At 42.7% G+C, this 25,455-nt stretch overlaps 1 protein-coding gene across 3 annotated transcripts in view; it reads left to right on the top strand.

Annotated features, from left to right (window-relative positions):
- Window positions 1–363: 363 nt before the first annotated feature.
- Window positions 364–25,455, top strand: part of NRP1 (neuropilin 1) — a 115,375-nt gene continuing 90,283 nt past the window's right edge. Inside the window, exons 1-4 of one of the 3 annotated variants that reach the window (XM_064703986.1) lie at window positions 364–542; window positions 733–762; window positions 862–1,183; window positions 4,398–4,572. In XM_064703986.1, the coding sequence (XP_064560056.1) occupies window positions 1,117–1,183; window positions 4,398–4,572 (242 nt within the window). In that variant the 5' untranslated portion in view covers window positions 364–542; window positions 733–762; window positions 862–1,116. The remainder of the gene's footprint in view (window positions 543–732; window positions 763–861; window positions 1,184–4,397; window positions 4,573–25,455) is intronic. The other 2 variants (XM_064703985.1, XM_064703987.1) reach the window with 2 other exon arrangements.

Genomic DNA, 25,455 nt, shown 5'->3' on the forward strand with positions numbered 1-25,455 from the left:
CCGCCGGGTCCCGAGCCGGGAGGCGGGAGGGATGAGTGTGTGTGTGTGTGCGTGTCTGTGTGTGGGGCCGGGGCGACGGGGGCGGCCGGGCAGGGCACGGCAGGACACGGCGGGGCAGGGCCGGGCAGGGGCGGCAGGGCAGCGCAGGTGGTGCCGCCGCCCGCAGGGGCTCTACCTGCCATGCCGGGGCCGCCGCCTCCCGCCCCCCCTCTGCTCTGCTCCGCGCGTTCCCCCTCGCCAGTCCCCGCCTCGGCTGAGCGCCAGAGCTGGGGCTTGCCGTGTTTGTTTGTTCGTTCTTCCGCGCTGCCGATGTCTTGGGGGGCTGAGGAGGAGAAGGAGGAGGAGGAGAAGGAGGAGGGCGGGGAGGGGGAGGGGACTGGGGCTTGGGAGACGGCGGTTCCTCGGCCTCTCTTATTGCCGCTGAGTTGCGCTCCTCTTCCTCAGGCTGCGAGCAGGAGCCGCCCGGGCGCTTCCCACTTCCCCGGCCGGCCGGCAGTGCCTGCTGGGCAGCGCGCTCGCTCGCTCGCCTCCCGCCGGGGCAGGTGAGTGCGGGCACCGCCGGGCACCGCCAGGCACCGCCGGGCACCGCGCCCCGGGGCTCCCGGGCTCCGGCCCCGCGGGAGAGCGGCCGCTGCCGAGCGGGGCAGGCAGGGGGGACGCAGTTTGCCAAACTCCAGCGCCAGGCTGGTCCCCGCTCACGGCCGCTTTCCCTTCCTTGTCTCCCCTCCGCAGAGCACCCTCGCCCAGCAGAGCTCTCCCGAGGTGCTGGCAGCCGCCAGTATTTTTTGTCTGTCTTGTTTGTGTGTTTGTTGGGTTTTGTTTTTGTTATTTTTTCCCCCTCGTTTTTATTTGGCTTTCTAGTCTCGCTGGGAATGGCAAGGGCAGCGGCGCCTGGAGAAGGAACAAGTGTGGGGAAAGGGAGAGGGAGCCGGAGCTAAATGACAGGATGCGGGCGGCTTGAGGCACAGAGAGAAGCCAGCCTCCTTCTGTCCCCGAGACTGCCCCTGCGGACCGTGCTTTCTGCTCCTCACTCCGGCTGGAGGATTTAAGGAAGAGTTGTGCGTGGAAGGCATTTTTATTTTTTTTTTCCTCCTTTCCCTGCTGTCGGAAGGGAAAATGGATTGGGGACTTCTGCTACACTGTGCAGCCCTCACCTTCACCCTGGCCAGGGCTCTGCGGAGCGGTGAGTGTCACGGGCACGGCGGCTCCGGGCTCGGGCAGATGCGGGGCTCCGGGGGGCGGGCGGCGGTGCCCGGTGGGCCGTGGGACCGGCACCGACACCAACCCGGCTGGGGGGAACTTTCTGCCCGAGGAGGCATGCGGTGCAGCCCTCGTCTGAGGATCGCCCTCCCCGACATTGCTTTCCGACTTTATTTTCTGCTTTTTTGGGTTATTGTATAAAGCAGGCTGCTCATTCTCACTAGATTAGGACAGCCAATTATCTTAATAGCGTCCCGTCCCATAGGCAATTAAACGTCTCTCCTTCGATATCTGAAAGATAATGAATGCTTTAAAGGGAAGGCTCTCTTCCCCGCCCGCCCTTTCTGTTTTCCAAAGCGTAAATTTTTAGATCATGCCTCCTACTAGCTGTGTGTGTACCTGGGAATAGTCTGCACACGGAGGACTCTCCAGAGTACCCCTTTCCCAAGTCTGCAGTTTACGTGCAACTTACACTGTGCCAAGAGAGGAGCTGAGCTTCTCTGTGAAAGCTCGAGACTTCTTCCAGGAGGAGAAATCCCATAACAAATGAGTGGTGCGTCTAGTTTACTGTCAGGCAACCCTTGAAAGCACAACTAATTAAAAGCACCGTGCTCCTCCTTCCCCGAACAATGCCAGGGCACTGTGAATATTTCACTGCATGATGCATTTTTAAAGATGGTCTAATTGTGGGACTGCTTGACGTTTAGCTCTTGCACATGAAACAGCTCATGTGAGTCTTCCTTTCCTGAGAAATCCCGAGCAATTACTATTAACTAATTATCAAATATTTACTTTTGCCTGGCTGGGTTTTCAATCAAAGTAATTAAAAGAAGAGAGCACCCTCGCTTACCCTGGTATATTGTTTTAATAAGGGACCGCAAGTGGAGTGTCAAGCAAGAGTATTAAAATCACATGTTTTATGATGGAAGTTAATCTCTTTCCCAATATGTTTTGAGGAGGCTGCTTATTTTAATCAGGAGCTCCCTCCTCCAGTGCTGTGGCACAGGAGCAGAGGTGCTAGAGGGGTGCACCAAGCCCGGGGTGGGGATGCTCCCAGAGGTGCCCTTTGCTCATCCCCCAGCCCAGCTCGGGCTGTGGGCAGCTGCCTCCCACATAGACCCACACTGCCACCCTGTACCTCTCAGGGACAGAAGGAACCAGCCCCGTGCTCTTGTTGATCATTTGTCCCTGTGCAGAGGAGGAGAGGAAGTTGCTGGGCAGAAGCCTCCACCACCAGGAGTGGTTGATGTGGTGGTCCTGCTGGAGTCACCAAGGCCATTAACCCCCTCTACAACCTACCTGACCTACTAATGCCTCCCTCACCTACATGCAGTATTAGTGTCCACTAAATTAATTCATTAACCTTATTTGGAACTAATGGTCCAAAGTCATTAGAAACTGCTCTTCTTAATCAAGTGTGAGAGAGATTGCACAGAGCCAAGGAGTCTAGCAGACCGCATTATCTTATTACACTGTCACTTTCCCAGAAGTCGCAGATTAAGGAGCGTTGGTGGTAGTGAGTCCACCTCAGCGTCCTCTGAAGTGACTCTGTCAAGTGACTAGAAGCAGCACTGCTTTATTTCAGGCATTTAACAGATGCCAGACCCTGCCATGATGTTTGCAGGGCTGGAGTGGGCTTAATGAGACAAGATCACTTTCCGAGTGTGCTTACACAGGGAGGAAAAGGCAAGATTCCCTGAGAGCCCCAGACAGCGGATTAGCAAGATCACCAGTGACAGCTTTTCAGCTTTAAGCACCAATGCCTTTTGTTCTGGTCAGAGGAAAACAGACTGTTTTGCAAAGGCACAGCAGAAGTATAATAAGATAGCCTTTCCCAGCAGCATGCTTGGCAGCATCTGGGTTTTGACCATACATCTGAGTACCTATCAACCCCTTCCCTCCTAATTTATGGCAAATAATTTCTATAAAGAGTGTTGCTTTATGCATTTTTGATGTGCACTTCCTCATTCATTTCCATTTGACCTGTTTTTTCCTACAATAAAATCCTGTATATTTATAAATTCATGCTGAGAGCAAGGATTGCCATTTTGCTTTCACAGGGAATGTATCAGATAGAGCACTGCAGCCTGTATATACCATTATTGAGATGTAGTGATATATAGTCTTGCTTTAGTGGGGATATTCTTCCTGTCCATAGTTTACTGTCATGTTTTATTGCTCAAAATTAAACAACCAACACTTGGAGAAAGTTTTTCCTACCTGAGGGTGCACAGAAAGAAATCCATAGTAGTAAAAAAAGTGATAGCACAAACCTGCACTGAACAGTGAAGTGAGTGACTCTGTGGGTTGGATGTTTTTGTCCCTTTTTTTTTCCTATAAAGCTTAAAATGCAACCCTGACAATGCTGACCCAAAGGAGCAACCGTCACACTTTGTGGTTCAAGAAACTTTTGCAACTATTTTGCTATTAGAAGTAAATCTTTGTTGTTGTTCAGGGGAGGAAGGAATGAAGGGAAGAGGAAGGGAGGTTGTTCTGCTCCATTACTTTGATGCAGTCTCCAAGCATGAACAAACGTCCTTGAAAGAGAAAATAGCGGATGATTTCTGCTTCACTAGAGCTACTTTGTTCTCTCCTATCCTGGGTTTGAAGAGCACAGATAGCTTCAGCCTGCCTAGATTTATGGACTGATAAAACAAAGGGAGGGTGTCCTGAGAACGAGCTTGGATCCACCAATACAATCCCAATGGTTGGCGACACAGACCAGACTTATCCCGTAGCTGAGCAGAGGGTCAAATGGCATCTCTTAACATCTCCTCCCAGCTTTTCTTGAAACTTCATACTTAAGAAGAGTATAGTTTTTGGAGGTAATTGTGTCCCATGCACCCTTCTCAGCCAACATGAACGCAGTTATGAAGGGGCAAGGCCATAACGCTGCAAGGGGTACTGTTGGAGTGGAGGGCTTTTTAAAAGAATACTGTTTAGTAACGGGAGTCCCTTCTGCTGTCTGCTGCCTGTACAGCCACCGGGTTTAAGGAATGGGATACGGGAGGGAGTCCTCTTCCTCCGGTAGATAGTAACCCAGATGCCTTTAAAAGCAGAAAGATGCTAAGTTAGCCTGAAGAAGGCTGCGGCCCCGCAGCATTCCCACGGCAGTCTGCCGGGTGTGCTGCTGCAGGCTGCGCCCGGATGTTTGCCGGGGGCACTGAGACCAGCCCATGTGTTCCCTTCCCTCGCAGACAAGTGTGGCGACACGATCAAAATTTTAAGCCCCGGGTACCTGACGTCTCCCGGCTACCCGCAGTCCTACCACCCCAGCCAGAAGTGCGAGTGGCTGATCCAGGCTCCGGAGCCGTACCAGCGCATCATGATCAACTTCAACCCGCACTTCGACCTGGAGGACCGCGACTGCAAGTGAGTGAGCCGGGGAGGGAGCGGGCAGGGAGCGCTGCGGAGCGCCACGGCGACACCTGCCGGCCGCCAGGGGCAGCGCCGCGGGCAGCTTCGGGCCGGCGGCGAGCGGGGCCGGCAGCTCTGAGTGTGTCTGTGTGTCCGTGTGTGTCCGTGTGCGCGTGTTAAAAACGTCTTCGCAGCTTTCTGAGGTTTTTAAGCTCCGTCTGAGCTGCGGCCGCCCGGTGCGCTGCGGGCGGGGGGCGGTGGTGATGCGCGGAGTGGGGATGCGGTTTTGGTGAGGCATCGTTTGCTGGCCCGCTTGTTTTTGTAAGTCTCGTGTTTGAGCTGGAGTTTGAAAAAGGAGCTCCTTCTCCTTTTGTAAGTCTCTTGTTTGAGTTGGAGCTTGAAAAAGGAGCTCTTTTTCCTTTTGTACCCCCACGACCACAAGCAGCCTATGGAAGAGACAGGCCGTTTATAAATTGGCAAACCTTCCTAACGCAGAGTTAGTCTGGCAATTACCCTCACCCTTCAAGGGGCGGTGGACTGGAGGACTGATGGTCGTATTTCCTTCTTTCTCCCTTTGCTGCTGATTTATAGCCAGTAGCTTTTCTTTCCCCTCCTCCTGCTCTCCTGTAGTGCCCTGAGAGGAGAAAGGAGGGAGCTGAGCTCCCTTTGTCCCCTGTCCTCGCATTCCCTTTGACCACCCGTTCCAAAAGTGGGAAGGAGAATCGGAACCTCCCAGAAGCTGTTCTCCTCTTTTCCCCAAATCTGTAAATCTCACAGCTTGCACAAGGCAACATATGGTCAGATCATTCCCCTCTTCAACATGCCCTCTGAATTCAGCCACCTTGTTGCATGAAGAAAATATTTTAGTGATTCATTATTTAAGTATTTTCTGGAGTATCATAGTTATTTAAATATTTCTTGTGTATCATAATTTTTTATCCCATACTGATAACTGCAAGAGAGTTGCTGTTGATTAATGCTACCGGTCAAGATTTTCTCTGCCTGTCAGAAAGATTAAACTCAATAGCCGGTGGTGTTTGGTATTTCACGGTAGTATACAGGATTTGGTCCCGTAAAATGATGTTCAGTTTATCAGGACTGCTTGTGATAGACCATGAGATGAGAGTGTTTGACTTAGGAAAAGAGAGCAAGTGTATTCAAGCACTTCATTTTTACTATGTGTGTCATTGTCCTATTATTTAATAATTTGATTACTTAGATCACAATTATTGTTTTCTCTTAAAATGAAGTTTTTAATGATGCTTTGTGGTACTTCATTGCTTTTTTATGGTATTTTATAACCACTTATAGATCAGCATTGCAGTGCCATAGTTGAGTGATAATGCAGGGAAACCCTGTGCTCATAAAATGAAACTTTGTGAAAATGAGTTTTTACTGTGGTGTTGGAGCTGCAGCTCATATTCACACCATATGTTCACACGCTGACTTCCCATTCTTTAATTTTTAATGTCTTGTACTCAGGCAATGGTTCACTTCTCTGTGTCTTCTTGATACAGGTTTTGCTTTCATTCTGTGGAATGCTGCTAATGCTTTAAAATATTTGTCACTCTTTGCTTCATAGAGAGAAATTAAGAAATTAAATCAAGCATATTTCAGTGTCAAATCCTTTTTCTCCATTGCTAGAATGCATGTTTTTCTAACTCTGTAAAACCAACATGGTCTTTGGCAGCAGTAAAATGGTGTGCAGCCTACAATTATTTGAAGAACAAGTAATCTTTGTGGCACAGTGTTGTGCTAAACAGTGCTAGACTGAGCTGAACTGGGTCCAGGGAAAGGACTGAATCCCTCCCTCTGCTGCTTCCCTCTCAGTGTTCATTGTCCACTCTCCCTGCTGCATTATTTCTGCCCCTGAAATGGAGCCCAAAGCAGTAATGAGATGGTAGTGGGTGGAAGGAAGTCTCTCAACAGGGTTGTTTGCATTGTGTTTGCAGTGTATGATGGTGATGACTTTACCATTATTTTGTCTGTGCTGAAACGCTAATTTTCTAGGCTGTGCTAAATTACTCAGCTGCTACTTCATTTATATTGAAAATTGCTCTTTTTAACTTGAGAGGGATTGTATTTGTGGGGAGAAAGAAAAAAACAACAACAAAAAAACCCACCAAAACCTTAGGACCAGAGAGATTATTGCAGCAACAGGAATTTGTCAACAATCTCCATGGTCAAATTTCAGCATCTACTTACAAAATTCACATTCCTAGTACTGAATATTGAATGCAACGGGTGATTAATGCAATAAATGTACCACAAGATGTTTTTCTTTTCCAGCTAAGTACATTTTGTTTCTCTAATATGCTTAGCTTATTAGAAACCCAGTTTGCAATCTAGAAATGTGTAATTTAGGTTACAGTCTAGTTTATTGAAAGGTTTAGCACTGGAAATTAATAACCACTTAAATATGAAATGCAGATAGAAAATGGGAGATAAGGGAATTCATGTCTGGGAACAAAAAATGTCCCATACAATTAGAGTAGACTAGAGAAGATTAGCTTGCTGGCCTAGCTCCCAAAATTCTCTTTATAATGCTGTTCATTGCAACTTGGACCTTAGTTAGCATCGAAAACGACTTTAATAACAGGGAACCCCTGAGCCCGGGAAGGGAAACATTTTGACTTTGGAACGGTTACCTACTTGTTCCGTAGTGCCAACAAGAAAATCAAGAGGTTTTACCTAACTTTAAAAAATATTGCTGTATATGGAGGGCTAGATGTATTGAAATGTAAAACTGGTGAAAGGTTGGTTCTCTGGGGAGAATCAAAAGCAGCACATTTAAGCACTAGCTGTTACTGAAGCTGTTCCCAGTTAGTCTCTTTGTATGTTAGGGTTTGGAATTAATTTAAGAATATGCCCTTGATTTACCTACTTATTATGCTATGCTTTAATGAATAAGTATTTCTCAAATGACTGCTAATAAAATTCATATATGTATGTTTTTCTGACAATCAGAACCATTTGAGTTGTTTTAAATTTCAAGTAAACATGGTGAAAATTCCTTTTTCTCTGGAGGCATTCCAAAGGACTCAACTTTCACGGTTTTGAAGAATAAAGATAGGCAAATAATTAAAAATATGTTCACACAAGCTAGGTTCATCTAATAAAGAATCTTCTAGACAGGACTACTGTACCAGCATTATGGAAATACTGGGTTTCGACAGGAAGTACACAAACATGTTGACCACAGATTGTTATCAAGGACATATATAATGAAAAAATTCACAGTGTCTTTAAACATTTAGCTCTAATGAGTGTTATGCCTCCTCTCCAGGAAGCCAAGAAACAGAAATTATGGTTGCACTTTAAGAGAAAAGTAGTTTTTATTTGCCACTTTGCCTTTTCTCAAGCAAGTCCCAAAAATAAGCATGCATTCTTGGAGTCAGGAACACAGTTAAAATGAATAGAAGAGACAAAACATATGGCCACATATTAGTTAAAATGCTCCAGTGTTTGTTGCATGTGGTAAATGCTTTTCAGCACTTAGTGCAAGCTGTACAAGTCTCGTGTTGCTGAAGTATCCTACTGTGTAAATGTAGCCATCTTGAATCCAGTAAAACTTTATACCTAGATAATAAACAAGAATGTCACTGATACAGTACTTTGAATTTATGGAACTTTTCCGGTTTCCCAGCAATGCACACTATCAGCATGATAATTTATAATGGTTTGTGACAAATGTTGCTGAGCAAAGAGGTGTGTGGTTACATTCAGATCAGATGTCATTATCTAGGGAGCAATAAAAATTTCACAGACACTAGGTTAAAAACATTAAGAAAATGAATGTGAAGCTTCAGAAGAAAAGGGCTTAAGAAAGGTGGAGGTTTGGGTAGAAAAAGCCCAACAGTGGTTTTCTTACTGACAAATTATTAACTTTGTTGCCAGACTTGACTGTATTGTTTTACAAGGTTTTCAGAGATATGCCACACAGCACTATTATTATAATGGCCATCATTTATAGATGTAGTAAATAAATATAATTCTTGCTTAACACTTGTGGATTATATACAGCAGTGCTGTCAAATCTCTCAGAATGGAAAAATTGCCCATTTTGGAAGCATTCAAGTTATAGGAGAGATGTCATAGATAATTACTCTTCATATTGCATTTACTAGGGATTAGTTACATGAATGAGAGCAGAGCTGTATAGAAATTGTGGTCAGTTATAGAATACAGAGAAAAAAAAATCTATGCTTGTTTATATAGAAGAAAATGCCTCCTCCAGATCCTTGGGTAAGGAAGAAAGCATAGGTATTCAGACCTACAGAGTGAAAGTATAGCTCCACGTAACTCCCATGGACCTTAATGATGTTAGAAATTCATTCATCCATTTTACTTCTAAATAATGTCAATGGATTTATGCTACAAATCTGTAGGTATAACAAACTCCGGCTGGTAAAATAAACAGGAGCAAGCAAAGTCATGGCTCAGCCTTCCTTCAGTTTCTGCAAAGTTTAAGCTTTCATTTGCTTTTGTCTAAATCCTGGTTCCTGTCCTTCCATGCAGCAAGGTCTGCTTTGTGCAGGCCTCATGCCTCGTGTTGGTTCCTTTTGTACAGGGGAGGTTCAAGCCCTTTGGATGGGAGTAAGAGTGCCCATGTCCTTGGTGCCCAGCTGCAGAAGCACCAGGAGAGATCCTGCTGGGCTGCCACTGAGCCTGTCAGAAGGCTTCTGCCATCAGCAGCACACAACAGCTGCTTCTTGACTGCCCTAGGGACGCCTGGAGCCTGCACAGCCCTGAGCTGCTCCCACAACTGCCCCAAAGTGTTCTGGGCTCAGTGCAGCCCCCCTGCCCGTGGGAGCAGTGGGAACTCTGCCCCCACTCCCACAGAGCTGTCTCCCGTCATTCCTGGTGACTGTGGGGAAGGGCTCAGCGCAGGCCCCGTAGGATGGTTAATGACTGTATTATATATTTGGATAGCAAATATCAGTCAGAGCTTCCTAATTCCCTCTGCCTGGCCACCATGGGGCTCAGCAGGCAATGTGCCTGCAGCTGACAAGGCAGGGTGAGCAGCACAGGAGCAGAGTTGCTCAGGTCTGGGGAAGGCAGGGGCTGTGTTTGCCCCCCACTGAGCAGAGAGGTGTGAAGGAGCCAAGGCCTCTGAGCTTTCCAACAGAAATATGGCTTCACTGGCTTGGCACCATCAGCTAAGCATCAGCACGGGCCTTTTAGTGGATTTCAGCAGGACAAGGTATCCAGGAGACATGGGAATGCCCCCTCCTCCCTGCTGAGGGCAGCTGGAAGGATGCCTGCACTCCCCTGCTTGCTCTGGACTGGATTCACTAATCCACTCACACATCACCCACCCTTGGCTGCACTGCCCAGGCAGATGTGGGCAGGGATCTGGACATTTCTCTGTCAAAGCCAGAGTGGGAAGTGGGCACTGACACACTGGGAAGGCCATACCTGGGCCGAAGAGGCAGCATGTTGTCCTTTTTTTCTCCCTCAAAAATCTGTCCCTAAGAGCTGGTTGGGGTTACCAAGAGATAATTGGAAGTACTAAAGGGATGAAGGGGGACATCCTTCATTCTATTCCTAAAACAAGAAACAAGTGAGTTTGGCTTAGTTTGAGATGGGTTGTTGCAGTAGACTGGGAGCCATGTGCTATCTCATGTTTCAGGGTGTACTTTATACATTTCTCTGCTATGTATATTAAGCACATGTAAAGCTTTTTCAGGGAGCACTCAGCTAGACCCAGACAGCCCTTCTGGAGACCACTGCTGTTTGGTACCCTCCATATGGCTGCAGGAAAAATTCTTCTCAAAGAAAGGAGTCAATTCAGACCCTGTGCACAATCAAAGAAGCAAAAAACTCTTGTACCCCCAATTTTTTTTTAACTTGAAGACTTTGCATTATGAAAGTGTATATAATATGTCTTTGCCACAAGATTCCACATGTATCTGCACACACAGATACAAGTATTTAAAGATAAAGATGCTGTTATTTTATTGTAAGGACTAAATGAGAATTAAAGGAATTTGGAAATTATATTATTTTCTGATTATACAGTGTAATGAAACAATTCCTTTGGTTTTTATCCAAGCATTTAACTCTTGTGAAAGTCTCTATTGTCAAACTGTTTAACAATTTGTTCTTTTAGAGTAATGGTTTTTGTTTGAGTTTTCTCAGGAAAAGGTATTAGGAAATCCATGACCAAAGTGCCTGGTCATAGCTAGAGAGTCTGTGCAGGACTGTGTTCAGGGCTGAGGGGTGGGATGGAGAGCCCATTATTGCACTTTGTGTATGGGTGCATCCCCTGTCACAGCAAAGTTAAAACTACAAAACCATATATATGGTTTTTCATATATACATAATATATGGATGTATATATGAAACATATGTATATATGATAGAAACATCATATATGGATGTTTCTATTAGTCTGAACACTTAACTGTGAGGAGAATTCTTTCTAGATGTGCTACAACCAGATGCCCTTGAGACAGGAAAAATTTGAGGGTCAAATGTGGATTCTCTTAAGCCTAATCCTTCATCCTTTCTGTGAACAGAGATAAACAAATTCAGAACAAAGGTCTAAGTCCTTTCTAAATTGAAACCCAGAGTTGTTGGAATTAGCTCTGTGAAACTCTCAATATGTTTTCAGTCAACCCCACATTGCTCCTCTCTCCACCCTCCTCTCCTTTGCTAATCTAATTGGAACAAAAACGTATATGTTTCTGTTAGTTTCTTAGTTTCTTAATCATAGTTTATTGAAAGCTATAACATTGGATCATAATTTGATAATTATGATATAGAGATCTTTTTACAGCTAATGTGAACCCAAATTAAATTATTCTCTTTTGCACTATTTCCAAGCAATGAAATTATGTCTGAAAACTAGATATACATGCACTCACATGTCATGTATATGTCTAGGCTTATATATCACACCAAACTGCTTGGATATAGGCATATTTTATGTGCACCTCTTTAGGGCTGTGCATATATGCCTGTATTTATGTATATGTTATAGATTTCTTAGTTTATGTAGAAGTTCCTAAAGTAAATCTTCTAATTAAAGCCCTAATACCCATCTTAAGGCTGATAATTAGGTATAAAGAGAAAAAGAGACAGGATTAGTGTTCAGATCATGTTCCAAATGCCTCTTAATTGGCTGTTTGTAATCAATCCTGATTGCAAGAGGCAGTGGTTTGGCAGAATAAAGAATGAAAAAGGCTTAGCCCTGCTATTCTCTTGTTAGTTGACTTGGCCGTAGTATTTTAGGACAGGATCTAGTGTTAAATAAGGTAATTTTGTCAGCCTTAGCAGTCCTTATAAAACATCTAAAAAATATTTTCTAATGATATTTTCTTCAATCTAATAACTCTCTCAAGCTAGAGAGTTATTTTTATCCATAATCTTAAGAATTGTTTTCAAGTGAACCACAGGAAAGACTTTGTTCTCCTGGCCTCTATCCACTACTGGCTTCGGAAATTGTGTCTGAATTCACTGTGGGTTTTTCATTGCATTGACCTGGGTACTTTTCTCACCAAGCCACAGTTTTCCATCATAAAACCACACAGCTTGGTATAATGATTATTTCTTTATCCTGAGTAACCAAACAATTTTTTAAACAGGGTGACAGATTTCCCTCTTGCACTGTGGGAAGCAAGCACCTGGCCATTTCCAAATAGACTTTTAATTAACTTCCTGAAGGAGATTTGAGAGAAGTTTAATAAGTCACCTGCCAACTTTTTGGGAGCATAGGTCATTTGCTTTTCTGTAAGAATTCACAAAAATGTGAGAATAACTCCCTTCCCAAGTCCTAAACTTCCATGGAGGAAATTGATTTTCATGGGCAGTATCAAAGGTTTTTAAAAGTTTAACCTCAAAAATTGAATTTCTGATTGTTTCTCATGCACAAGGTACTGTGAAATTCTGTGATCTGCAGAGCTGGTTATGAACTGTATGAACTTTATAATAATTTATTTAAACATGATCAGATTGTGCATATTTAGACTCATCTCGAAGGTTAATATCATTACAAGGGTTTTATGTAATGCTATAAAATGAAGAATTCAGATGGCTCAAAAGGACCATTGAGAAAATATCTCCATATATGTAAGAGACACCCATTTAATGTGATTTCGTCCAGAAGAAACTATGCACATCCCAGAAGCACAATAACCAGCTGTTGTTCAGGAGAAACTGGGCAGTTGTCTGCTGCCTTCCACACAGACGTGGAGCTGCAGTGGCCACACGTCCCATGCCTCCCCTAAATACAGATGGGCTGAGCCTCACACTGAGTGAGCCTGGCTCAATCCCTTCCCTGCACTCCCAGCACTGGGCACTCCCAGCAAATATTGCACATTTGTACTCTGGGCTGCTCTGTGCCCCCACATGAACACAGAGCCATCAGAGCTGTGGTGTGGCAGTGGGATTGGAGCGCCCCACTGCAGCTGGGGCAGGACTGAGCTCACGTCTCAGCCCTGTGCTGGGGCCATGCCATTCTTTGAAAAAAATATACTGGTAGTCTTTTTCCTTTTGTTGTTTTCTTGCAACACTCTGTATTAAATTGAAAGTTGGTAACCTAGAGAAAACTAGAGGTCTCTTCACACCAGAGTGATTATTCTGCCTCAAGCTTTGAGAATTGCTCCCTCAAAGCCAAAGTTTTGCTCATTCACATAAACAGTCGCACTGAAGTCAATTAAAACCACAAATTCACTTGAGCAAGGCTAATGAGTAGGACATACATTTCTGGCACTACACAAATTAATAATCACTTTATAACAGTGGTTTTCAGATGTTTGCAGAGTAATTTACAGTACAGTAGAAGATTCAGCCTCATACTTCATAGATCATGATAAATAGGTTATTAGTTCTTCTCCAGCTCCTAGGTCTTACTAGGGAAACAAGTTCCTAAGTGCATGAGTAACAATCAAAGTTTGTCTTCTTATGCCAATCTGTCATTAAGCCAGACAACTTCTACTGACTTTTTTCTGATGTATTCATCCGTAACAAGGAAAGCAGATCAGCAATTTAGAAAAGGTTTAGTTTGATCACCATGTAGAAATGCAGGCTACACTGCCTATTTCCATAGTGATCACACCACTTTGCCAGATGCAAAATGAGAGGCTTATATCCCTCATGCTAAAAGCCCTTCTTAGAGGAAATCCTAGGCTGTCGCTTCATTTGAGTAGCTTTAGCTAAGTCTAGAAAAATATGCAAAGGTAGCTCTTAAATGAAAACTCTTCCCTTTTTTTCATGTTTCAAAGTCATCTCTATAATCTCTTTTGGAGACAGAGGCATAAGATATAGTAGCATGGAAGGCATATGTTCTGATTGCTGAGTGTTTTTTGACATTCCCAGAAAACCCCTGGGACTTTGTGTCACAGTTCTGTAAACTTTATCTATTTGTATATTCATATCTGGGCCTAAATCCAAAACTTCTTTACATGCATTACAGCAGACAGTTTAGGTTCATCTCCTTGTGCTCCAGATGGCAAGCAGTTAAATCAGGTACACATTTTAACTACTCCACATAGTCTAACGCTCTAGTGCTCTAATGCATTTCAAAAGTTTTCCAATGCTTTCTTATAGCACATAGACTATAAAATGTACTTGTATAAAATAGATACAGGACTACATTGAGCTGTGAAGCAAGTGAAGACAGCTCCTCTGATGCCAGTAGAGCTGCACCTGCTAATAGCTCAAACACAAAATACCATAAGTATATCATATTATGTTCCTTACTGGTTTCCATTTTCATTTATTCTCCACAGCTACACTAGATGATGGCCTTCCAACAGTATAGTAGTCATCTTTATCTCATTTCTCTGACATAATTTTCAAGCTTCTTATTACTGTTGAGCAGTGTAGCTAATAGTGCCCAAATTGCTTCTCATTCTTCTCATTATAGTAAGTCATTATTCAAGAAACCATCCTTTCCCACACAAATAGCTCTCCCCCAAACTAAACTTAAAACTTACCTCCAAGCACCAGTCTCACATTTGCCAATTAGACTCCTTCTACTGGCTATTACATTTATACTTTGCACATTTTTACACCTTTTTTACTAACTGTACCTGTGTACTCCTTGGAATTCTAATCTTTGTCTTCTAAGCCTAGTTTTCATGCTCTGATTTTTGGACCAATTTAATTATTTCAATTAAGGTTTTGTTTGTGTATAGTTAAAACAATTCAGTATGCACTGGGGGATGCATATATTCTAGTATAAAGGTGTCCTGTGTCAGTATTTTCACAGAATAAACCTTGCTAATGTCAGCAGTTTGCAGCAGAGACTCTACTGTTTTATCTAGAAAGGTCTCTAAACTGGTGAAGCTATAGTGCCTGTAAAAACAATGTACAAACCTACTTTTGTGTGACATAACTAGTCACATACCAAGGCTGGTAGAGGATTTGGGATTCCATATTAGCTACATTTGTCAGCAAAAGTTAATTGGATTGCCTTACTGACTGCAAGCTGCAAATTGCAATGTAGACGTAGATGTGCATATTGAGGGCCTTCCTGACACATCCATTTTCTCCCAGCTTTTAGTCTTCAAACAAAAGCTTAGCCAAAGTGTCTAACTAAGCAGTTCCTCTGCCTGCTGTAACTTATGCTTTCCAGGAAGGGTTTTTTTGAGCTTATGTTACTAGGCAGCTACATAAATTACTGTGGTATGACCTTCAAGCACCTGACTTACTCCATGGAAATTATCCATATGCACACTCTCACCCTGTGATCTTCCATATGACATGCAAGTTTCTTAGTTGTTCCTCCCCCACACCTGAAATTACAAAGTAAAAACATGCTCACAGATGTAACCACAGCTCATCTGATGCTCTGAAATGAAACTGACTACTCTGAAAATAAATATCTGATCCCCAGGTAACTTTTGCATGTCCCCATATGCTCAGCATAGAAAAGAAAATAAATCCTTCCTTTCAACATCCCAGCTTCAGCTCTTTCTCATCTGAGAGACACCAGATAATTTTGATTTAAATATGTAAAGAAAGAAAGCTGTTTTTCATGGACTATATTCCTAATTTGTTTAAAGATCACTCTACTGAACTCAGTAGAACCCCAGTGATTTATATCAGCTGAGTGAGGAGCTGACTCTACACTTCCACAGCTCCCTAGAAATTCTCAGAAGAAAGGTCAGTATTGTAGCTGAACAAATGTTAACTCAGAGTGAAGGCAGTTAAAGTTTTGCCATTCATCAGGATTGCACTTTAATACTTAGACCAAATGGGTAGGAGCTTCTTAAAAGTAGATGAAGTAAAGACAAAAGTAATTTTGTAAGTGTACAAAACTCTCTTTCCACTAACATCTTCAAAGAACTGTACAAGACTGGATGCTGTGGTACTGTGACTCTTTATAGTGATAACTCTCTCCTACTGCTTGATCTTGGGACAGTCAGTCATCATCTTTGTGCCTCTGTTTCTTTAGAGAGTGTAATATTTTTCTGGTTTTCAAATATTTGAGGATGTGCTTATTAGTGTTTGCAAAACCCTTAGAGACTGCTGGTGGAAATGTAAAGCAGTATAATAGTAATTTTCCATTGTTTTGTGTTGTTCATCTTCTAGCTGTTAATTTTTTTTTTTGACAATATACTGCAATGTAAAAATGCATGTGGCAATCTTCTAACGTTCAGAAAGAAGTGTTATCCAAACAAAAATAAAGAATAGCACTCATGCTCACAAGAGACACATTATCTGTGATGAGGAGAATCTGTAACAGACATGGCACTAAGTCAAAGCTGTGCAGCAAACGGCATCCAAATGCAAGCAATTTCAGACGTGTGCATATTGCCAGTACAAAACCAGGCCATCCTGCAAGTGCAGAGTCCCCCAAGGAGCAGTGAACCTCACAGCAGCAGCACTAATGGCTGTCTTCTCATGTGCAGCAGGGGAGAGCAGCACTTTAGAGCCGCCTTGGGCAGCTGTTAAGTTATTCATTCCTAACTTACTTCTATAAAGCTGTTATTGGGTGGAAGCAGATGACACAGAAGATTTTGGACCTGTTCTGTCTGCTGTGGGGGGAGCATTCCCCATTCTTGCACACAGGGTGAAATTCTGACTTCCTCCAAGTCAATGACAGAATTTCTCCCCAGTCTCGCTTGGACTGAAAAAAAAATTATTTTAGGCCCCAGAAAACCCTTTTTTGAAGAGCACTGTAGTGGTGCCAGTGTCTCTTGTAGGATTTTTCTCAGTTTGGACATTGTTTTTCTTTCAATGCACACTATTCAAAGGCATTTGTACTGCTAGAACAATAATGAAATAAAATAAAAAAAAAGCAACCACAAAGCCAAAAAACAACCCATAACCATTTTCTGTTGTTAGAGTGCATGTAATGCACAAGGTTCTGTGCTGAACATCTGCCTTTCTTAACCTCCTTTCAGAACATTTTAATCTGGTTTATGGTTTGCTTGTTCCACCTGATGCCTTGTCCTTCCCTATCTCCTCTCCACAGCTGATGTGAAAACTCAGACTCTCCTCAGTAAAACACAGCAGTTCCCTTTATCAGTTTTGCCCACTCCAAATTTTGGACATCATAAGTCAGGCCTAAAAAATTGCGAAACTTTATAAAAGTCCTTGTATCTCAAAAATTACTGCTGGTTCCTGTTTCGTTTTTTATCAAGTATATTTTGAGTGCTTTTCTCTGCCATAAATGAGAAGTTTGGCAATACCATGATATCAACAGCTGATGCTTTAAAATATGCAACCAAATTTCATGCTACTCATGCTAAATATAATGAGAGCTGGTAATGCTAGATTCTTGCTAAAGTCACAACTTCCTGATGCTTTTACTGTTCTCAGTCGTAGCCCTGAAACTCCCACTGAAGGGAAGAATTATAGAAGAAAAATAGAACCAAAAGGAAATTGAGGTGTTAATTTATATTGATTTCAGTGCATGACTATGTTTCTTCACCTGATGATCTATGTTTGATCACTGTATGATCAAAATTTGCAGAAATCAAAATTCATCCCAGAAAGAAAATACCTCTGAGTCTACCATTCTTTTTTCTGAGAACATGTGAAATAGCATTAGGAGTTGAACTGTTATGGTGGCCACATATTTGCTTGGCTTAAAAGCCAGATTACACCAATGAGAAAAAATCTGATTGAAAGCCATTAAATACCAGGACATGACTTTTGGCTCAGAGAGAAACTGATCTGCAAATTGCTGGCATGGTTGGTAGAAAGATCACACTGGCTGCTTCAGGATCCTTTCCCTGTGCCACAGCTGTCCTCTGCCAGTCCTGCTTTCCATAAATGAAGTGCACTGACACAGAATAAACTTGCCTATGACACATTCTTTTATGTGTTGTGCAGGCTTATGTTTGCAGGGGACTGTTCTCATTCAGATATTACCCAAAAATGTGGTGCAGAGCAGCTAACACTGACATTAAGGGGCCCATCCTGCACTTAACTATGCAGTTTTTCTGGTCAGCATGTTTCTAATGAAGTAAATGAAGTTGTGGCCAACCACTTTGTATTCCCTTAGTGGTTTGGATCCTTCCCTGCTGCAGTTACAATAACTGCAGTGGGTCTAATCTGATGTGCACCAGCTGAGAAGTGGATGCAGAGCTCTCAACTCAGGGGCTGTTCTGAAGACAAAACCAATTTTTGAAACGTTTTTATAAACTCAAGGAAATCTTAATGTCTTTATTCTGTTATTGCTTTACAATAATAATCCCAAACTGGCCTGGGAGCCATTACTCAGTGAGCACTGGCCCCTTGGAAGGTTTCAACTTGTCAAGTTTAGCCATTTTTTGAATGCACAGAGGAAGTCATTAAGGCACATCAGGCTGCTGATTGCTATTAAACTCTGCAGAGACTTCTGTGCAAAAATCAATGCCATAACAGGGCTACAAGAATCTAAGAGGTGGGAAAAGCATTTCTTTACCCTCTGGTAACTCAAAAATGGATTAATAGTCTTTGTGAAACTTCAAAAAAACATCACCTATAAGCTAGGGGCCAAATGTAAACCTCTGTGACAAAATAATACAGCTCAGAAAACTCCAAACATGTGAAAATGGTTTTATAATGGAACTGTCACTGCTGTAACCTCAATTGTATGTTTCTGTGCTGGGGAAATCTCACACATCTGCACATCTACACATGCACGTGCTTATTTATTGCATCCCAAGGAACACCATTTTTTGCTGTATTGCCACTAAGGAACCCAGAGGGAAAATGCTTTTTTAGTAAGGTATGATCTTAGATAGCTTTTGGCAGGAAAGTACTACAAGAATTTTCCAGATGAGTTCCATCTCAGCATCAGAGAAAGTGTTATTTAGATGACTGGCTGGTTTTGACTTGGGCGGGGAGGGGGGGCGGAAACTTCACTGAAAAATGCAACACAATTGCAACAATTGCTAACAGTTGAAGGTTTTGTAGAAAATATCTTTATCATGGGAAAAACTAGTTTAAATCACATTAGGAAGTTTTATTGTAAACATGTATTGTATAAACCTGGCAAAGTCCATTGTCTGACTCTGGAATATCTTAAATTCCAACTGCCCATTTGTCTTCTCCCACAAAGCAAAAGGGAAGTATTCAATTCAGTTTTTGTCATGAATTTCATTTGAATTTTGATGATAAAATGATGAAATGTTTATTTAATTTGATTTTTTTTAATTATTATTCTTACATGAAAATAAAATTTTACTGAGTCATATTAGATTTGTTTCACCCTATTTTAGGAATATTTGGATTGGAAGGGTCTAGGAGGTCACCTCATTCAACTTACTAATCAAAGAAATTGCGTTTTATTTAATGCAAAAGATAAAATGAAGCAATCCATGTAAACGAAATGTTAGTTTCCATAAAAACAAAGAACTAATTATGGTGTTTCAGAACCTTTATTTCACTGACTATCCCAGCCTTTCTGCTTAAGCCATACCAGTTTGTCACTAGCTCTGCCTATTAGTTTTAAAATTTTACACGAATGTTTTTATTGAAAAGAAGGTTCCCTTCTGTTTTTCTTTTTTTAAAATACATGGAAGTGTCACGTAGGGTTGGCCTTCCCTAGGAGGAGGGCTGAGGGGTAGGGCCTCAAGCATGTCCCCACACAGTGATTGCAGGGCCATGGTCTGTCCCCTCAGCTAAGCCCAGAAAATACTTTTTTAAAGAAAGAGCATGAAGATGAGACACCTTAGTGTTAAGGCTCAGGGCAGGCAAGACTCAGGACCAAAATACCCAATAGCTTTGGTCCAGGTGGAGGCAAGTTTTTCCCCAAGCTCATCAGGGCTGCAGCTGTCTGACAATTTCCACCCTGTACCAAGGGATCACCACTGTACCTCCACCTGTGGCAAGAACATGTGTGATCATGGCTGCAGCCAGCATGGCAAACCCTCCCAAAGTATCTGGAATCAAGACTGAGATCTGGAGAAAAGGATCAAAAATAGGCTTTCTCTCAAGGACTGTATCAAGCACAGTCAATAGAAAAGCTTTTAGCAAATGAGTTGTTAAAGGCTGCTGTAGTGTGTATGGTCTGGACCAGCTGCAGTGAGGGGGCAGATTGTGGACCATTGCCCCAGCATGGTGCTGGGGAAGGAGGCTCCTATATTCTCATTATAGCAGGGGAAAATCCTCTTTTCTCGCATGGATAATTTAGAAGTTATGAATCAGCCTGTTGTTTTTATTTCAGCAGAGTACAGACAAGAGTTGTGCAAAATGAGGCTGCTGCCTGTCTGTCAGGCAGCTGTAGTTTTTTACCCTGCAGCTTCTTTTAATGTGCATTCTTGGCAAATTCTGAAGAGAAGCAGTCACAACTGTGCACTCAGACGTTAGAGCAGATCTCATTCCCTTGCCATTGAGCCAGGGCTTCACTCATGCATCGTCCCTGTCTGACGCAGGCATTGAGCACCCTGACCCAGTAACCAGAAAACTGAATTGGAGTCTAAGTTAAAAGGCACTCTAAAAATATGCTCTTGAATCATCTGGTTTTGAAAAGAGATTAATATTTTCTTGTGTATCTGCTTTTCCCAGGTGTTAAATAGACCGTTTACTGTCTGCTGTCTTTAGGATTTTTTTAAGTAGGTGTTAAAGGCTATTCCAGACTAGCTCTACAGGGTTTTAAGGCATGAGAGACAGTTACCTGCAGAAAAGTGCCCATCTCTCTCAAATAATTAGCAATTATCTGTCAAAAAAGCTTCTGAGCTGACTACAGTGAGAAAAATACTTTTCATCTTTGGCTTTTCTGACTCTCTCCTTCCCTCTCCTCTTTGCCTCCCTCCCACCTTTCCCCTAGCATTTTTTTGAGCAGCCTTTTCCAAAGGAAACACTGATGAAAGTATCTTTCAGTGCCTGAGCAGTTCCCTCGGACACCTCCTCCCTGTCCACCCCTGAGATTGCAGGAGACATCTGCCTCTGTACACACCATGTCAGCATCCTGCAGAGACATTTTGTGTTCGTTGTTTCTCCAAAATAAATAAGAGCCGCACAGACAATTCAAACTGGCTGTAGATGTCCCATTGCTAATAACACAGCTACGTTGGTAATTAATAATGATGCAGTGTTTCAGCATGGGAACACTCTCCTAGCTGCAATGTGGATAGGGCCTGAATAGAGCGACACAGATGGTAACATTATTGCATCTTTCTTTGTAGAAGAAGTTGAAATTTTGCTGTGGGAAATAAAAAAACAACATTCCTACATTTTGTTCCAATTATTTCTTTAATATTAGCAGCACTGGCATGCTTGATCTGTGAACTGTGTCTCTGCCACCTAAGGAAACACCGGGAAGAGTCTGCAAAGTGAGGAGAAGCAATTGTTTCCACTTAGCAAAGGAAGCACTTAGATGCTATTTGACAGAATTGCATTTGCCTTCTTTGGCAAGGATGACCCATTTTGATCACACGCAACAGCCAAGCAACATGCCATTTGCAGTAAATCAGACTTTAAACATTTCTCTAGCTCCTATACTGATTCTGGAGCCTTGTCTCATGTACCAGAGCTCCCACATCTGTACCTCAGTTGTCCGGGAGTGCTTCGCTGCCTTTTGTACACCACAAACAGCAGGAACACATGGTTTGTGGGCCAACTCCTGGGTTTCATCTTCCTTTGATGCCTGCAAACTCCGTGCTCCTCTGGGAATGCCTGACATCCTCCCTGCTTACGTGCACAGCCACTTCAGCACCCTAGTGGGTCGCAGCCAGTGGCAGCACACAGTGCTGCTTTGGCCCGACTACAGCACGTTTCCTTTGGAAGGTGTTTGGAGAGCTGTGGCAGCATGTCAAAGATAAGAGAGGCAGGAATTGGTTGTATTTGCCAAGCCCCTGCCTTTGTTGGCTCTGTCCACGAGAGCAGCCACCCTCACTTTTGAATTCTCCGATCTTGCTGCACGTTCAGCCACAAAAACTGCTAGCTCACCCAGACCTGGAGTGTCAGACCAGAGCTGTCCTTCCTGCAAGATTAGGTCATATCATTAGATCAAAGTCCTATTATGCCATTTTACACCATGTGGATGCAAAGCCAGACAAGTTTCAAATCCCAAGCACAGGTGTCTACTAACTGTGTGCTGCACACATGAAAATTAGAGCCATAAACCAAACTTAGAAGCTAAATTTCCTGTCTTTCCCCAATGTTACACCTTCCTCATCTACACTTATAACTGCATTTCCAACTTAGATTTCAGAAGAGCACTGCTAATGTCTGAAACTATCCTACCTGTTGTTCCTTTGCAACTTTTTCTCTTCATCTGGCAATTCAAAACTGCTCTTAGTGACACTCTTTTAAACAGTGATCTGCCAAAGAGGCTTTTTCCTGGCAAAGGGATTGCTGTGCAGTATTAACTTCGTTGTAGTGGGAACGTGTAGCAGAAAACAATGTTGGCACATGGGTAAGGAAATAAACAGGGTATTTTGCTGCAGAGTTGTTTAGCAGAAAGTGCAAGGCATAAGCAGGAATGATAAGCAAGTGTCATTTAAAAATAATCATGAGGAAAATGATGAAAAAGCATCAAAACCCACATTATTTCACCTAAATTCATCTTCCAAAAAATGTGTGTGTCCTCTAATCTGAGTATGTGGGGTTTTTCTGTGGCTTATGGAGCAAAAATAAATCCCACCTTAAGACTGATCACCAGGATAAATCATTCTTTCCAGGTGCCTTTATCTCTCTCTCCAGACTACCAAGGGATAACTAGCTCAGAGTATCTCCCTGGTTTTAGACAACTATTATAAGGTGAAATAAATTCCACCCAAAATCCTCACAAATGGCTGCCCTAAGTGGACAGGAAAGCTGGCAGACTTAGATAGCTGCTGGAGCTCATTTCTGTCATGGCAGACACAGAGCTGATTGCCAAGGTTGGTACAGTATTGCCCATCTCAATGAGGATTAAAAAAATGTTACTACCGTTTTGAAATTTTTTTGTTGTGTCGCAGGCTTAATGCACAGCAAGTGGCATAATCGGTTTACAAGTGAAAATTAAAACAGAAAATGAGCACAAGACCTTTATGTTCTGCTCTTATGAAAGTAAACTTTTCTTCAAGAGCTGAAAGAGTTGTGTTGCACTGTATCACGTTGATGATAGTGTCAGATTGTGTTTGCTCAGGCAGTGTTGCCTGCAGCACCCCTGGCTTGGCTCAAGGCCTGTGGGAGTCTGGCGGGACGGGCTGGCAGACCTGTGCTCGTTGGACTGTGGGGTTCAGTCACTCCTGCAGAGCACAGGGGTCAGCAGTGAGGGATCCTCTGCAGCAAAGATACTTGGTACAGGACACAGTGATATGAGCAACATCCCTGGGGTGGAAGGGAATGGAAAGAAAAATACTGGAGTGTAAGTGCACAAGCAGGCTGCCTAATTCAACAAATGTCATTAATTCACTTAGACTTCCTCATTCTTCTCTCAGCACACGCTCAGTCCTGTTTAACATATGCTTGACTCCTGCTCAGTATAACATAGCCAACTTACAATTTAGCACATGCTTAGTAATGTGCCTGAATTAAGGCCCAAAATATTCCTGTTCTAACACATGGACAAGACTGTTTCCATTAAAATGGAGCACTGCACGCTAGGATTTGTGACCAGTACAGACCACACCACATGGACGATGAAGCACTGTGAAATGCTTCTGTTCAGAGGACTGTTCATGTGCATCCATTTGGGTCTGAGCTCAAAACTCTTTTTTAATCAGGGTCAAAGCAATGACTGTCTTAGACCAATTTATGAAGCCCAAATCCTGAAGTTCCCGTTGCTTTCAAAACTCCCACAGGCTTGAAACGTGCAAACTGGATGCAGTTCATGGACTCCTGGCATATGGTCAGGGCAGTGTCCTTAAGTTTGTGATGTTTTGCTAAACTGTATTATGAGGTTCTGTTTAAAATTCAGGAAAAACAGAGGACACTGCATTTTCACTTACAGTCTGATTTGTTGTCTCTGCCTCATGTAACTGAAGTAGGGTGGACTGGAACACCAATAGGTTAGCAGTAATGACGCCAGTAATTTCTTTTGCTGAGGCTTTAGTCTGGCTAGGGACACAATGTTAATCTGGGGTTGTTTCTCTTTTTCCTTAAATAATATTTTTATTGAGCAAGAAGCGGATGTCAGAATGGCCTTTTGATCAGCTAAAAACAACAGTGTCTCTAAGGGAATCTTTCCTGTTTACTGTATGCTGCTGCATTTGAAAAATGCTAGCCTACAGTAGAGCAAGACTCCTTAACATACGCAAAGCAGGGCAAAACAGGATGAGGCCAAAATGGGAACTGTATATCACAGGAACTTGGAAAGACAGGAAGTCACAAAAGAAGTAGAAATTCTTGATTAAAAGTATAATTGTACCAGCTTGTGCAAGAGGATAATGACTTTCAAATGTCAGCCTTTGTGCCTGTTCATAATGATAAAGCTATTAAACCATATGTACTGTTCTTAATTCCATTTCTCATGGCAAGTCATTTAGGATCTATAACTATTCTGTCCACTAAAATCCAGAGTACTTCTTCAGTTGTGTATTCAAACAGTAGATTAAAAGGAGTGCTACCTAAAGCAGAGCCAGCCAGGACTGCTGCACAGTAGTTTAAACTGCATTGGAGATCCTGTTATAAGACTCTATTTCCAAGGGTTTAAATATCAGCCATAAAAATTCACTCCCAGGATTAAAGTCAGCCAATGAGTGAATACTTAAAGAAAAATTATTAAAATAAAAAGGCATAATTTTTACACTTTAGAAGTTTCTTGTGTAAAAAAGAATAAGCTTTTCAAACATTTTTCGTAGAACTGTGACTGAAAAGTAAATCTGCTTCAAATTTTCCTCTGTAGGAAAATAGCCCGTAAAGCAGTCAGTGATTTTGTTATTTCACAAAATCAGTCCTAGCAGAAATAGTCACAAAAAGTTACACTACTGAGCTTGGTCCAGCTCTGGCTTGCAGATGGAAAAACGTCGTTTGTATCAGTGAGAATTAGATCAATGCTAACTTCCTCCTCAGGAAGCTGGAGTCTGGAAGAAAAACTAAGAGCTCAGTTTTACAACCACGGTGCTTGTTAAAATTGTCACCTATAATAACAGCAAAGTTACCTCCAAAGGGAGGAAGACAAACACTGTGCTGGTGTCACCACGGGTGCCTCAGCCTCACCAGCATTTCAGTCAAAGTGTCAGTGCTCCTGATCCCAGGCTGTGGGATGGTGCTGCTTCCACACCAAAGCTGCTGGTTTATAGTTCTATAACAGGTTCTATAGTAGTAGGCACGCAAAAACAGGAAAGCTGTAGAATAAATTTCCATTATAAGATGGTTCAATGTTTTTGGTGAGGAGATATTACTGGCAAATTCTGCAGCAGCTTCTGCAAATCTTACCCAGCAGGTGATATTTATGGACTGTTTATAGGATTTTCACATATGGCGTTTTAAAGAGGTTTGTAACTTTTATGCTCATCCATCCAGTTCATTTATTTTGCAAGAATCCTGCTCCAAAGGTGAGCTATGTTCTGTCTGTCTCAGCAA

The sequence above is a fragment of the Zonotrichia leucophrys genome, chromosome 2 (genome assembly GCF_028769735.1).
Source record: "Zonotrichia leucophrys gambelii isolate GWCS_2022_RI chromosome 2, RI_Zleu_2.0, whole genome shotgun sequence".
Classification (NCBI taxonomy): domain Eukaryota; kingdom Metazoa; phylum Chordata; class Aves; order Passeriformes; family Passerellidae; genus Zonotrichia; species Zonotrichia leucophrys.